The sequence below is a fragment of the Melospiza melodia genome, chromosome 1 (assembly GCF_035770615.1).
Source record: "Melospiza melodia melodia isolate bMelMel2 chromosome 1, bMelMel2.pri, whole genome shotgun sequence".
Lineage (NCBI taxonomy): Eukaryota > Metazoa > Chordata > Aves > Passeriformes > Passerellidae > Melospiza > Melospiza melodia.
Window position 1 is genome coordinate 49,830,814 of NC_086194.1, and position 14,476 is coordinate 49,845,289.

Sequence of the window (14,476 nt, forward strand, 5' to 3'; positions counted from 1 at the left end):
ATAAGATCTTTGGCTTGAATGAAAATGCCTTCTTTTTGGAGCCTAGCCCACATCCCTAGGTATAAAGTCCACTAGGACTCTGTGGGAACATCTGCAATGAAACCATGTCCTTTTTCCAAGCTGAGGGACTGCTCTGGATTCAGTGCTGGAGTGCTACTCCTGCCTTGCTAAAAAAGGAAATGAACATCCAAACATCCAGAAGTTCTATTTGCCAAAAGCTATTTGTTTGCAAAGGAAAATGTCAACCAACATTTATTGATACCAACAAAAAAGAAAAAAAAAAAAAAAAGAAAAGAGAGAGAGAGAAAACTACTTTCAATGGTAGCTTTCAAATAAAATTGACTTAGTCTTAGAAAAACATCTCAGGAATAAAAAGGCTACCCATTTTCTGCTGTTATATCAATAGCAGTACATCCAAACAGTGTACCTATAATCAATACTGGAAAAAGGCACTAGTCATGGCAGGTAGTCACAGGTTCACAGGATGAAATACGGTGGTCTAATCCTCTGACTTTACAGCAAGGCAATTATTTTCTGCTGTGGTTTTTAAGAAAACACTTATTACGTGAAATGGAAAAAAAAAGAAAGGCCACATAGCCCAGCATGACTTTTTGCCCTTAGCATAGCTTTGCAATGCCGTTTTTGAGTTGACAAAATAGTTCTGATATTTCAAGTGCATGTCTTATTATACTTTACCCTTCCCCTCAGTTTCAATGCTAGTCACAGCAACTGGGTTACCTAATCAGTGTATTTGCTTTGAATTGAGAGAATTTTTCAAAAACTCAGTGCCACGAGCTTTACCCCCTCTTTTTGCTTAGGATTTTCTTTCTTCAGAGATTGAGCTTAACTTGGACTGTAATGAAAAGTGAATTTTATATTACTTTGGGGTTTTTTTCAGATACTTTGGACAAGGACAGAAATTGTTTACAGTTGTTGATACTCCAAGGGTCCAGCACTATCTACTTAGTTCTTTTCTATTTAGCCAATATTATTAGGTCAACAATTTTAAAACTTTCATAGCAAGATATTTGCTTTTTAAACATACAACACCAGAGAATCAGATTCTAGTGCACTGATAAAAATATTGCAATCCAGTTTGGTTTTTTTCTGAAATTTATTTTTTCACTTCCAGAAGTTTCTTGGGTCTCATTTTCCTAGAAAAGCAACCTGTAATTCCATATCTTCATAAGTGGCAGTGCGCACACACAAGACAAGAACTATTCAGCTTCATCCAAAATTCCTTTTTTGGATTTCCTTCCTGAAAACATGATGAGCAGCTCACAATCTTCTTGTAAATTATAATAAGCTCAAAGTAAATACATACATTTCTGTTTTAAAGGCATCTTTAATCCTTTTAACCATCTTCATTATTGTAAAGCCTAGGGATTGATGAAGCATGGGATCCTCAGTTTGCTGCATCTCACCAAAATCAACAAAAGGCTGCTTGTTGTCTTGCCTCCTGGATGGAGAGTTCTTTTCTATTTTTTTTTTTTCAGATCAATGGGACAGAAAGAAAGTAGAGAATTCCTGAGAAAGGGGCTTGTGAGAAGCAGACAAGTAGGAACACTGCAGCACCAATTTAGTTTGGTTGACACTGCTGTGAAGCAGCAATTTGCAGGTGCGGTTCCTCAGTGTAAATCCAGCAGCCAAATGAAGGGAGTACCTTGCTTTCCTGCAGGTTCACTCTTCCCTACTCCAAGGAGTAACAAGGCAAGCCAGACAGCCAGACTCTGCTGTCTTGGAACTAAGATGAGCTTTCATAACACAAAGGCTGCTTTCCCCATCTATCTTCTAGCTGTCTTTGCCTGCTCCAACTCTGGTAACTGCTGAACCCCAGAGTGAGAAAATTTAGGAATCTGAATCAGCAAAAAGCTAGCTATGTGATTTCAAAAAAGGGAGAAAAATGAATAAAAATATTATCTTTCTGAACTGTTTAAGTGAGGATGAATAAAAACCAGCTCTGGTGTATGGAAGGGAGGAATTGTGTACACGACAGCAGGGAAGAAAAGGACTGCCTGTATCAGCAGTGGCCTCCAGTTCAGCATGAGGTGAACCTTCCCAATATCAGAGGGGCAGGAGAACAATGTCACTGTCCATGGCCACTGATGGAGGTTGTTGTGCTTCCCATTTTCCAAGTGCCATGCTTCTGCCTGCAGGACTCGTGGGCCAGCCCAGCTCACTGACACCAGCTCTGTCATTTAGCCCATTAAATCAGCCCCAGTGATCAATGTGTGCAGGGTCTGGCACGGGGGACAAGACAGGGGCCAAGTGGAGCAGCTAGGGTGGGAGAAGGGGAAGAGTGACCTCCTCTGCTTTCCTGCCCCTGCATGTGAAAGCCATAATTGTACCTTCAGAGGCCACAGAGGCCAATGCAGAGGGACACAGAGGACTGCCTTTCCCACCATCAAGGGGATTTGGACCAGTTTAAACTGGTCCTGAAACAACACCTAAAATCACAGCCCCTCACTTAAGGGTCTCTGTTTTACTTCAAGCAGATTCCTGGCAGTCTCATGTGGGTCAGCCATGCTGGGGCTTTACTTGGGAAATTGCCATCCACGAACAAGAGTTCATCTGGTTCAACTGCACATCCATGTGCAGTTCTGGGCTTCTCAGCACAAGAAAGGAGCTCCTGGAGACAGTGCAGCAGAGGGCCATGAAGATTATTAGGGGTCTGGAGCATCTCTCTTCTGAGGAATGACTGCAGTAGCTGGGCCTGTTTAGTCTAGAGAAGAGAAGACTGAACGAGGATCTCATTAATGCAGATAAATATCTCTAAGGTGGGGGCCAAGAGCATGGTTCTGGACTCTTTTTCGGTAGTGCCCGGCAACAGCAGGAGGAGCAAGGGCCATAAATTAAAACAATGGCCATAAAATAAACACAAGAAGTTTCACCTCAGTGTGAGGAAGAACTTGTTTATGTTGAAGGTGGTGGAGCCCCGTACCAGGCTGCCCAGGGAGTTCATGGACTCTCCCTCTCTGGAAACATTCAAAACCCGACTGGATGTGTGCCTGTGTTATCTCGTTTAGGTGATCCTGCCTTGGCATGGGGTTGGACTAGATGATCTCCAGAGGTCCCATTCAACCCTAACTGTGATTCAGTGATTCTGTGTAAGTAACAGTGCAGAAAGTCCGATGGGTTGTGCTGGATTTATGGAATAGCACTGAGCACCCAGGCTTGCACAACTCTGAATTTAAAAACCCGTGTCTCTCTGGAGTGTTGTCGCATTCCGGATAAGGAACCCCATTTTGCGGACAGCAACGCTGCAGAGCCAACCGCACCGGGAATACTAGGAATGGCTCCACGGTGACCTCCCCATCTTACACCGGGGCTCTGAGCAAGGCGGGAGGGGTTGCAGGGCAAAGCCGGGCCCGCGCTCGGAAGCGGGGGGGAGGAAGGCAGGGCAGCACCCAAGCACCCCAGCACCTTTCACGCCTCTCCCCCTGTTCTTCCAACACTTTCTGCCCAAGAGCGCCGGACCGGCACCGCGGGCATCAGCGGGGCAGACAGCGCATGCGCCTCCCACTGCCGCCGGACACGACCCGCAGGGGTCCCGGGGGAGCGCGCACTGCCCCTCCTCTGCCCGCCCATCCGTCTGTCCATCCGTCCGTCCGTCCGTCCATCCATCTGTCCCGCCGCAGCGCGGGGCGGGAGGCGGGCGCGCGCTCTCCCGGGGGAAGCGGGAGCCGCGGCGGGAGGCGGAGCCGCGCGGGCCCCGCCCGGTGTGTCCGCCTGGCGCCGGCCGGGGCGGCAGCGGCGGCGGCGGGAGGCGCAACTTGCACGGGACGGAGGCGGCGCTGCCGCCGCAGAGCCCGGCGGGGGAAGGCGCGGCGAAGCGTGAGCGGCTCTCGGAGGGACTCTCCCGGCCCGGCTCGGCTCACGGTGGAGGGGAGCGGGCGGCGCCGAGACCCGCCGGGACGAAAGTTTGGGAGCCGCCCCGCGGGCGGGCAGGAGGGGCCGGAGGCCGCGGCGTCAGGAGCATGAGAGGTTCGCCGCGGCCTCGCCGGTGCCCGTGAGAGGCGGCCCGCAGATCTCTCCTCCGGCGGGAGGAGGGAAGGGAGAGCGAGCGGAGGCGGCAGCAGCTCCCCGGGGAATCCCCCGAGCCCGCGGCCGGGGTGCCTGCGAGCCCCTCCAGCCGCAGCGCCTGTTCTCGAGCTCTATTTCCCGTTCCCCGGCGAGGGAAGAGGAGGGGCGGCGGCGGGGAGCCCTGTCGGGATCCCTCGGGACAGCGCGGGGGCGGCTGGAAAGCCCTGAGCAGGAGTGAGCGGCACCCACCGAGTCCGGCACAGCAGCAGCGCCGCGTTCCCTTCCCGCCGGGGGCTTCCCCCTGCGGGACCGCGAGTGCGCATGGGGGCGGCGGGCGCGGAGCCGGGAGCGCCGGGAGCGGCTCCATGAGGACGGCAGGCCTGTCCGCGCCCCTGCCGCCCGCCCTGCCCTGCCCGCGCTTCCGACCCTGAGGCCCCCGGCTCGCCTACGAAGAAACTTTTCCGCAGCGTCCGAAGATGGAGCCTGCCGGCATGGATTATTTCTGCGAGCAGGTACAGCAGAAGGACGTGGGCCGCAGGATGCAGGTCGGCCAAGAGCTGCTGGAGTACCTGGGCGACCCGGCGAGGTCCCCCGATCTGGAGCAGGACCAGCAGCGCCTTGACAAAGTGATCGACGAATTAACAGCGTGGGTCAACTCCAGTAATTTTAAGGTGAGGCTGCTCGGCGGGGCTCGGTCCGGGCAGACCATGATTCATCATGGTTGGGAGGTACAGAGCCCCGGGTTACTTTTTTAATCAGGTAAGAGCAGAAGTAAAACTACATTTGTGCCAGTATTATCCCTCCCCGCACAAAGGGGACTTCCGAAATTTTGGAAGGGTGGTTAATGTTTTATTGTGTCTATCCTTAAAGAAGCGGTAATAGGGGTTTTGGTTTTGCCTTTATCGTTGGCTAGGTGGTATTTTGGTTTTGGTTTGAGGGTTTTTCGCGGCATTGTGTTAAACCCCCTCACCCCTCCCCCCGCAACTATATTACACACTCGGGTTGTGTTTCTTACTCAGAAACGAGAACTGATTATTATTTTTCTTATTTTTTTCTCGCTACCACTCCCCTTCCATGGTGTCCGCACTTGGGTGTAGTGTTTCATGGGGTTGCCATCGTTTTCTGCAGGCCGTAAAGAGTGCTGCTCCACCGGATTTGTATCACGCTGTGTGTATTTTAGCCGATTAAAGGAATAATTGGCTTCTTGGGGTTCCCTCTGTGAGTTGAAAGTTGTTTATATCGTCTTTAGGTGACTTTCCCGTGCCTGGGAAGTTATACGGTATCCTCACGGCGGCCCGATGATGACTCACGTTTCGCTTTTTCCTGTGTGCGTGTGTCTTTTAGACGGAGCCACGGGAAAAGAGCGATCACTCCCTCACCCGGCGTTAACACTTGCGAATTGTTCTGACGTCGGTCAGCCGATAAGGCGATTGACAGCGCATTTTTAGTGCCAAGGACAATCGTGTTCGCATTGGCGATCTTTTGATTTTATTTATTTATTTTGAATTTTGCCCTCCCCGCGGCGCGTGTGCGCGGCGCGGCCGGGGCAGGCCCGCGCTGCCGCCGCCGGGGGGCGCTGCCGGGCCGCGCTGCGCGCCCGGGGCTCCCGGCCGGGCCCGCTCCGCCCTGCCCTGCCGGCGTGATCCGCCCGCACTTTGGACCTTTAAACTCGCTGCTCTCGGCTTGTGCTCGCTTTTTCCTCTGTTTTCTGAGACACAGGAGGAGGGCAGTATGTTCCTGAAATGGATTTTTTTTTTCTTCCCTCCACTGACTTTAATCCGCCAGCCTTTGCACGTAGCAACTTCTGAGATTGAGGTCTGAAAAGAATAAAGGCTTAACTCGATTTGCGCATATGATTTATTTATTTTGGAAGCGTGTCTGTCAGTAAAGGTCGGGTTAGCTTGAGGAAGTAGCGTGTGCTGGACAAATATAATTTATTTATCTTTAAATCCATCATCTGAGGATGGATTGTTGGTGAAAAAAATGATTAGTGCAAGACCTAGACAGGTCTTTAAAAATACTTTTTTTCATGAAGAGTGCTAGCTACTTACTTAACAGGGTAATGTAAGATTTTCTTCCTGCACTTGTAAATTAACAGAATTAGGCATTAAGACTGGAAATTCAATTTTCAAGATGTATTTTTCTTAGTGCAAGACATTTTGTTTGCTGTTGGTGTAAGGTGACAGAACTCCAGAGCTGTTAGGACTGTAGGATCAATGAGAACTATGCAGTGCTCCACAAGCATCAGTCACAGAAGGGAGATCCCCTAGTTCAACCTCCCTGCTAAAGCAGGTTCATCAAGAGCAGGTTGCACGGAATCACAGCCAGATGGGTTTTGGATATCTCCAGGAGAGACCCCACAACCTCTCTGGGCAGCTTGTTCAAGTCCTCTGTCACCCTCAAAGTAAAGGAAATTTTCCCCTCGTATTCAGATGGCGCTTTTGTGTTTCAGTTTGAGCCTGTTGCCCTTAGTACGTGGCTGGGTACCCCTGAAAAGAGTCATGCAGAATGAGAGTGTTACAAATTCTGAGAATTTTAAAGATTGCTTGCAAAATCATTACAGTATTTTTGTTACTTCTCTATGTCCACTTACTGGTGGCTCTTTGTTGTGTTTCAAAGCATGCTGTTAGTCACGGGATTGATTCCTCTAGGGGCCATCACTTCAGAGCTGGGCTTGATGATCCTTGTGGGTCCCTTCCAGCTTGGAAGATTCTGTGACTATATTAATGACAACAGCACAAGATCTTGGGTGTTTTGCTCATGATCATCATACCATTGTTCCTGGCTGTGGTAGTGACTGCCACTGTGTGCTGCTTCAAAATGCAGATTAATATTCTAGAAAAATGGCATGTGTTTTACTTGCATATTTTGTCTCATGCCAGCATAGATGTTACACATTTAAATGTTGTCTCCTATTTCGTTATTGCACTCAGGCCCTGAACAATAGAAAGCAATGAATCCACAGACTCATGTGTCTTCTCATAAAAAAACCAAGTGATTTTTGATTGCTGTATTATTTAACATATTGTTGGTCACCCTCTACTGAGAAATGGATACGTAGAGCACTTAACAATTCTGCTTATCATCTTTCTTTTGTATCTTGCTGAAGGTCTTGGCGGTCTCTGGAGTCCTAAAGTAATGAATCCCTCCCAGTTGGCATGACTGGTGATATCACAAGCAGTGATAATGGCTGGAGACTCAGAACTGCTGAGCTAGATGAATTGGAGATACAAGTGGGGAATGCTGGAGGAAGTTTTGATGGAGAGCATTATTTCTGCTCGTGGTGATGGGGATGGATAATAAGGGGATAACTAATGTGATTGCCCTGAACGTGCTGTATTTTTTATTCCCACTGAAATCTCAGTTCTTGCATGCAGTGTACTCTGCTGACTGTACTGAAAGAGGAGATGCATGTCTGAGAGCTCTGGTCTCAACTCTTAAGCTGTGCCTGTGAAGAGAAAACTTTCTACGGTATGCCACCCTAGAAAGTTTTTGGCTCATGTAACCTGAAGGGAAAGACTCTGGAGGAGTAATAGGAGGGTTGGCTTGGCAGGCTTGATAGTGAGTGGGGGAAAAAGAGAATAAGCATTCAGTAAACAAGCTGAACTCAGTGATCTTAAAGGCCTTTTCCTAAACCATTCAATAATTCTAAATGTGGGCTAGTTATCAGCAAGGTTGAATTAACTCATCCCCAAAAGATTTTGGCCACATAAAACACAGTGCTTTTGCTGTTCTGAAGTTTGCAACTCTTTATAGTTATTTAATAAACAACCTGGCAATTCCAAACTGAGAGAGCAGATAGGAAAATTTCTGAGTTCATCTAGCTCATTGAAGTGGAAAACACAATTACTAGCTTGAGTTACTGGTAAAACAGAAAGGTGGGATTAAGAATGTGTTGACTCATCTGCAGGTGGTTCAGGGTTGTAGTGAAAATTGGTTGCAGAACATGGGGAATGACCTAGAGAGAGATGAGTCAATGTTGAATTATGAGGACTTCAGTTACCATGTCTATGCAGTGATGAATTGGCTTACAAAGACTCAAAGTCGTCAGGGCGTGCACAGGAGATGTGCATAATTTAAACTTTTATTTTGTATCTCACTAGAATGAAAGCATTCCTCACTGAAAATTGGTTGCTTGGTGATGTGGTTTTTGTATTGGTTGGGTCTAATCTCTCTCCTTCTACAATGCAGAGATTTGGGGTTTTGGGTATATGTCAGTCCCTGTCCCCCCTCCCTCAACTGTTTTCCCAAGGCTGTGAGGAATAAGAATAGGTAAGTTGAATGCAAAGTATTAAGAGTTGAGTGATAGAATTATTCTGCTGGTATTTGGTCTCAATCTGAAATATTTAGCAATCTCAGGAAATGGGAACAATGATACTTTTTCTGTTTGGACTCTCAGGTGAACTTCAAACAGTAAATGAGTTACCCATTTTGAGAGTGGTACTGCTGATAGATATTTGCTGGTGTTACTGGGTTAGCCTGGATCTTCATCTAGGTATATATGAGTTTTGTTTAACACATCTGTTGTGTCTCTCTCATGCTCAGTAGTCACTTGAAATAATTACAAGATTATCTAACTGTGCAGTCTGGTGACTCAAACTGTTCTATGTCTGACTCAAGTAATCTGGAAATCTGCTTTGAACTCCTGCTGAAGAGATGTGGGATGGGGAAATACTGCTTTAAATGTAGAGCTTTGCTAATCTACTCTTGGTTGTTAGTACGTTGTGGAGTCTTTTAAGAATGCCAAAATTGAACAATTACTCTCATTAAAATTATTGTTGAGCAACAAAGCCACCTTTTGGTTCTTAAAAGAAATCACACCTGATCAGAACTTACAAAAAACTATGACTAAAATGGTGGTAGTTTCTCCAGGTAGTTTTATATGAGAAGAGTAATCAGGAATGTTTGTGACTACGAGTCACTTGGATTTCTTACCTTTATGGTCAGTATCTTAGCTTGTTTTATTCCTCAACTGCAGTAGAAAAATAATTAATAATCACTAGTTTATGCCAGAGCAGCAGATTGTTTGCCATGGGAAGAAGAAAATCTGATTTCACTCTTTATCCACACTATCAGAAAGAGATACTGTTTCTTTTAGGCAAATCCTTGGAATTATCTCATTCTATGCATCTTGAAGAGTGAGATTTTTCTGAGGTTTGTCTCAATGCTAAATGCCAAAAGATACTAAAATACCAGTAATGTTGGTGTTGCATTTTTGTATTTCCTTGGTTTGGCGAGTATTTATTCTGGTTTGTCTTTAGTTCAACAAAAGGCCAGCAGGAGGAGCTTTCAATTTCCAGAAAGGAAGGGAAAATTTGAAGTGTAATTTTGCAGATAGGTAAAGACAACTGGTTGGGATGCTTGTCTGAAGTACTTGCAGAGAGATGACAGCAGTTAAAACTTGGCTGACCACACATGTGTGTGAGGTGGAACCTACAATTTAAAACTACCTGAATAAAGTGGAGATACTGAGATCTGAAAAAAAGAGAGTTCAGAGATAAAACATGTGGAGTGGGACATTTAGTTAGAAATGACCAAATGCACAAATGCAGGATGTGGGGTGTGTGTGTAGCAGACCTTAGGAAGAAAATGTGTGGGTTGTTTTGGATCTGAAGTTGAACCCAAGCCAACATATGCTACACAAAAGGCAAATGCCATAGTGAGTTGTAGGACTGAAAGATGCAGGACAGAGAAATGGAATAAAAGAGGACCCTGCTAAACCTTTATTTTCAGTTACTGTGTAGATCCTGGTATTTCCTTAGTCTTTGTTAGCAAATGCTGGTGATTTAAATGTCTTTGTTGAAGAAGAAATGTTTGACTTTGAACTCTTTGCTGAATTTCATTCTTTTTTTCTTCAAGTTTTGTTTGATCTTGGCTGTGTGGGATCTACTTTCTTTTTTCTATGTAGTGAGAGTGTGGTTTAACCTGTCCATGTGTGAATCCAATTTTATTTTTCAAATTCAATTATTTGATTCCTTCTTGAGTAATAATTACTGTTTTTTTAATGTAATATTTATGTTCTCTTCATGATACATTAGGTGTAATGGAATATTGGCCAAATAATCAAGCAGATCTCCTGAAGACAAGGGACACTTCCAAGAAGTTTTAATTATTTTAATTAAAATTAATTTTGTCTGGTCTTTAGTTGGGAATGTATAGTCTCAAAGTCTCAGGCATGTCCTCCAGAGGTGGAATTGGCAGTTCTCAGTTGTTTTGCATTGTCCAGTTGTTTTGTGTTATCCAGCCTGTTGCTGGGCTTGCAAGGGTCCCTCAGGGGTGAAGAGAGAGAGACGAGAATCTTGGCTCCATGATCAGAAGGCTGATTTATTATTTTATGATATATATTACATTAAGACTATACTAAAAGGAATAGAGAGAAAAGTCTCAGAAGCTACTAAGCTAGGAATAGAAAAGCAATGAATCAACAAAGGAGCTCTCTCTCGTGATGTCCCAGAGAGAGCTTGGTCTTTGATTGGCCTTTAATTGTAAACATGCAACATGGGCCAGTCACAGGTGCACCTTTTGCATTCCACAGCAGCAGGTAACCATTGTTTACATTCTTTCTCTGGGGCCTCAGCTTCCCAGAAGAGGGAGAAATCCTAAAGAAAGGATTTTTCACAAAAGATGTCTGTGACACAGCCTAACTGTACTGGCTGTTGAAACTGCAGCTCTGCTGCTCATGGGGCCAGGTGTTCTGTTCCCACTGTTGTTCCTGAGGCACTTAACGTTTTGTCAATGTCCAATTCATTTTCCAGTGTTAAACCAGCAAGCTGATTTAACTCGTGTTACAGGCGATTTCAGTGCACCAGATCAAATGCATCTGCAGGCCAAGAGGGATAACAGGAGGGTCACTTGTAGCCTGCGGTTTGATTGATTTGGGTGTGGGTAGAGAGCTTTCCCAGCGCTGTGCAGTGTGTCAGAGGAGGGGTGCATCCCTCAGAGCAGGGCTGGAGCAGTCAGGGCGTGTGAGCCCGAGGAGGGGTGCATCCCTCAGAGCAGGGCTGGCAGCAGTCCGGGCGTGTGAGCCCGAGGAGGGCTGCATCCTTCAGAGCAGGGCTGGCAGCAGTCGGGGCGTGTGAGCCAGAGGAGGGGTGCATCCCTCAGAGCAGGGCTGGCAGCAGTCGGGGCGTGTGAGCCAGAGGAGGGCTGCATCCTTCAGAGCAGGGCTGGCAGCAGTCAGGGAGTGTGAGCTAGAGAAGGGGTGCATCCCTCAGAGCAGGGCTGGAGCAGTCGGGGCGTGTGAGCCAGAGGAGGGGTGCATCCCTCAGAGCAGGGCTGGAGCAGTCCGGGCGTGTGAGCTAGAGGAGGGGTGCATCCCTGAGAGCAGGGCTGGAGCAGTCCGGGTGTGTGAGCTAGAGGAGGGGTGCATCCCTGAGAGCAGGGCTGGAGCAGTCCGGGCGTGTGAGCTAGAGGAGGGGTGCATCCCTGAGAGCAGGGCTGGAGCAGTCCGGGTGTGTGAGCTAGAGGAGGGGTGCATCCCTGAGAGCAGGGCTGGAGCAGTCAGGCCGTGTGAGCCAGAGGAGGGGTGCATCCCTGAGAGCAGGGCTGGAGCAGTCCGGGTGTGTGAGCCAGAGGAGGGGTGCATCCCTGAGAGCAGGGCTGGCAGCAGTCAGGGCGTGTGAGCCCGGCGATTTGAGCAGCTCTGCTGATGGCAGCAGTTTGTGTGCCTGCCTGAGGAGTGGTGCTGGTGCGTCATGCTGCACGGCTCTGATGGCAGCGCTTGCGAAGCTGCCCAGCTGGAGGCCCAGGGAGGAGACACGCCTCAGGAGGTGCCTTCTCTTGTTCTTTGTTGGGCTGCTTCCCCAAAGTGGGCTGCTCTTCAGCTGCATGAATGCTGCTCTTCCCACAGCAGAGGAGCTGCTGCAGAGGTGGGAGTGAGTAGCAGAGAATGGGGGTCACTGTATGCTTGATACAATTTAAATAAGAGGAAATGGGAAAGGAAATAAGAGACCTTGGGCACAAAAAGAATTAAATTCTTTTGAAAGAACTGAGTCTTAAAATAAAAGTGTTTCTTTGTTTTGCACCATCAATGTGCTTAGAAAGGCTTTCAACTGCAATTTTTTTTTTGGGCAAAAAAAGTTTTTTAATTAATTATTTATTCAAAAGAGAAATACCATACATCTCATTGTCTTCCCACTGAATCTTGCTTTTAAAGAGGCTCTGTTTGGAAACTTTTTCTAGTGCAGCACATAAAGTTTTAGCCAGACAATCTCAAAAAAATGGCTTACAATGTCAAGTGTTGCTGCATCATATACTTTTGGGTTTTGCTCACAGTCCTTGGAAAAATATTTATGAAAAATTTCTTACAATAGATAAGGGAAGAATGTTTATGCACATGTGAAGTGAACTGGAGATGCTCAATGGATGTAATGGATCAAGCTGGAGGCAGTACATAAATTTCAGAATACTGTATTGTCCGATTGTCCACATAATACAGAACAGTTTGGATCACACTTGCAGTCTGAATTCAGCTTGGAGATGAGAGATTTTGAAATAACAGAAAGTTGTAAACTTTTTTTCTCCAGTGATCATTTTGAGTGTTACATCAATGTGTTCTTCAGAATTGGCTAAATGCTTCTTAATTAATGTGGGCAGACAAGATAGGAAGCTCAAGTTCCCAACTTGGGGACAGGGCATTAAAGCATATTTCCTTTTTTTTTACTAACCTCTAGAATTTTTAGGAGAGCACTTTGCTTGCTTGTTCTGTCTGCAGTGCAGGAGAGGTCAACATAACAGGGACATCCTAGAATTGTGCCTCTTGGGAGATCCCCTGAAGAAGCCAAGCCTTTTCAGTGCAGCAATACACTTGCCACTCTCTAGATAAACACGGGTGATCCATTCAGCAATCCTCTGGTAGTGTGGTTGCTTGCACTGCGTCGCTGAAATGTTCTGTGGTTGGCCATCACAGGAGAATTGTGAAGGGAAGGTTATCAGAAGTTTGATAGTCTGTTGTATTGCACTAAATAGTTTATTTAGTTGTTTTGCACTGGGTGATTTAAGATTTGCACTGAGTAGTCTTTATGTTACACCGAATAGTTTGTTATATCACATGGTTTGTTCATACAGATTTTTATAATAGTCTATACCCCTTTTGAGACAATGAGGTTGCAACTGACAGGTAGTTTAACAGTAGCAAAGATGGGATGCTTTGGAGAATCTTACCTTGTAGTACAAAATATAGTTGCAAAACATCATTTTGAAGGCAGTAGCAGAGGTAGAGGGGGCTCTGCATTTGCTAACCAACTTGGACTCCAATTGTTGAGCTTGAAGACTTTGTTAGATACCAGCAACTCTGCTCTCTCCTTGCAATGTGATGTGATACGTATTAAAAAAAAAATCATGCCATTGGAATTGGAAGTGTGTCATTAGTGCTCTTGAAGGTGAAAGACACAAGAGAATGGAAATAATGCTTCCTTGTCAGCTAAAATATCTTCAGTATAGAAGATGTGTGTGGTACCTTCAGCAGCTGGGTCTGCAGTTTTGGCTTCTGTCAGCAGAGGCAGCTGTCCAACTGCTGCTGAGTGGCAGGGAGAATGGAGTCTGGAGATGTCGTGGCTGGGACTGAAAAACCACACAGGTTGAAGAAATGACCCAGAAAAATGGAAATGTCCTTCTGCTCATGGGGCCAAGGGCATGCTTAAGTATCTACAAGCTTTTGAGTTAAGGGAGGGAATGGAGTATGGATAGATCTCTGCAGATGGGGGAAGTGGATAGAATTGGAGTGGGAAACAGTAAAGGGAGCAAGAAGTATGGAATAGGGGAGCAGAAGTGTGTCCTGAAAGATGAGTAGAGAGAACTAAGAATATAAAACTTGAAGAAGTGAAGTACAAGATAGTGCACGAACATAAACATTTTTGTTTCATGTTGAGCTGCTTGCAAGGTTCTTGAGATTATGAGAATTAAGGAAAGCGTACCTTGTGTCTTGGCTGACAATACTTTAAAAAATATCATCCCATGAAGTTTCTGCATATATCTTGTTCTAGCAGTGCAGTGCTGGAACAATGCTTGTTCTTGCAGGGCGTAGTTGTTTGGCATGCTGTGTCCTGTTTGTCAGTAGTTGTTAGTGATACCACAGCTGTCCCCATGGTGACAGGAAGTCCAATGCCTTAAATTCGTTCTTTGGAGTCCCAGATAGGGACCTCCATAATTCCCCCATTAGATTCTCATGACTAGTTCACAGATCCTGTTCTACAGAACCCATATTTCCATGCACAGTTCAGAGATCCTATGACCAAATCCAAGGACGTTTGTATTAAGGTTATTTGGCAAGTTACACAAGTAGGGATGTTTTCCTGGTAGTGTCCTGCCCCTAGCTGTCCCCCACAGGCATAGGAAATTACAGAACCACAATGAAAATAACAGTAAGTATGCATGGTTATCCAGGTATGGTTTGAAGAACAGCATTTCTTTTTCTAGGAGAAAACTTAGGTGCTTGGAAGTTGTCCACAGAAGG

At 46.3% G+C, this 14,476-nt stretch overlaps 1 protein-coding gene across 33 annotated transcripts in view; it reads left to right on the forward strand.

Moving 5' to 3' along the window:
* Positions 1 to 4,444: 4,444 nt before the first annotated feature.
* The window catches only part of CLASP2 (cytoplasmic linker associated protein 2), a 146,022-nt gene continuing 135,990 nt past the window's right edge, over positions 4,445 to 14,476 (forward strand). For 11 of the 33 annotated variants that reach the window (XM_063157494.1, XM_063157530.1, XM_063157589.1 and 8 more), the window contains exon 1: positions 4,447 to 4,694. In XM_063157494.1, coding sequence (XP_063013564.1) covers positions 4,500 to 4,694 — 195 coding nt within the window. In that variant the 5' untranslated portion in view covers positions 4,447 to 4,499. Of the gene's footprint in view, positions 4,695 to 14,476 lie in introns of all 33 variants that reach the window. The other 22 variants (XM_063157484.1, XM_063157454.1, XM_063157521.1 and 19 more) reach the window with 3 other exon arrangements.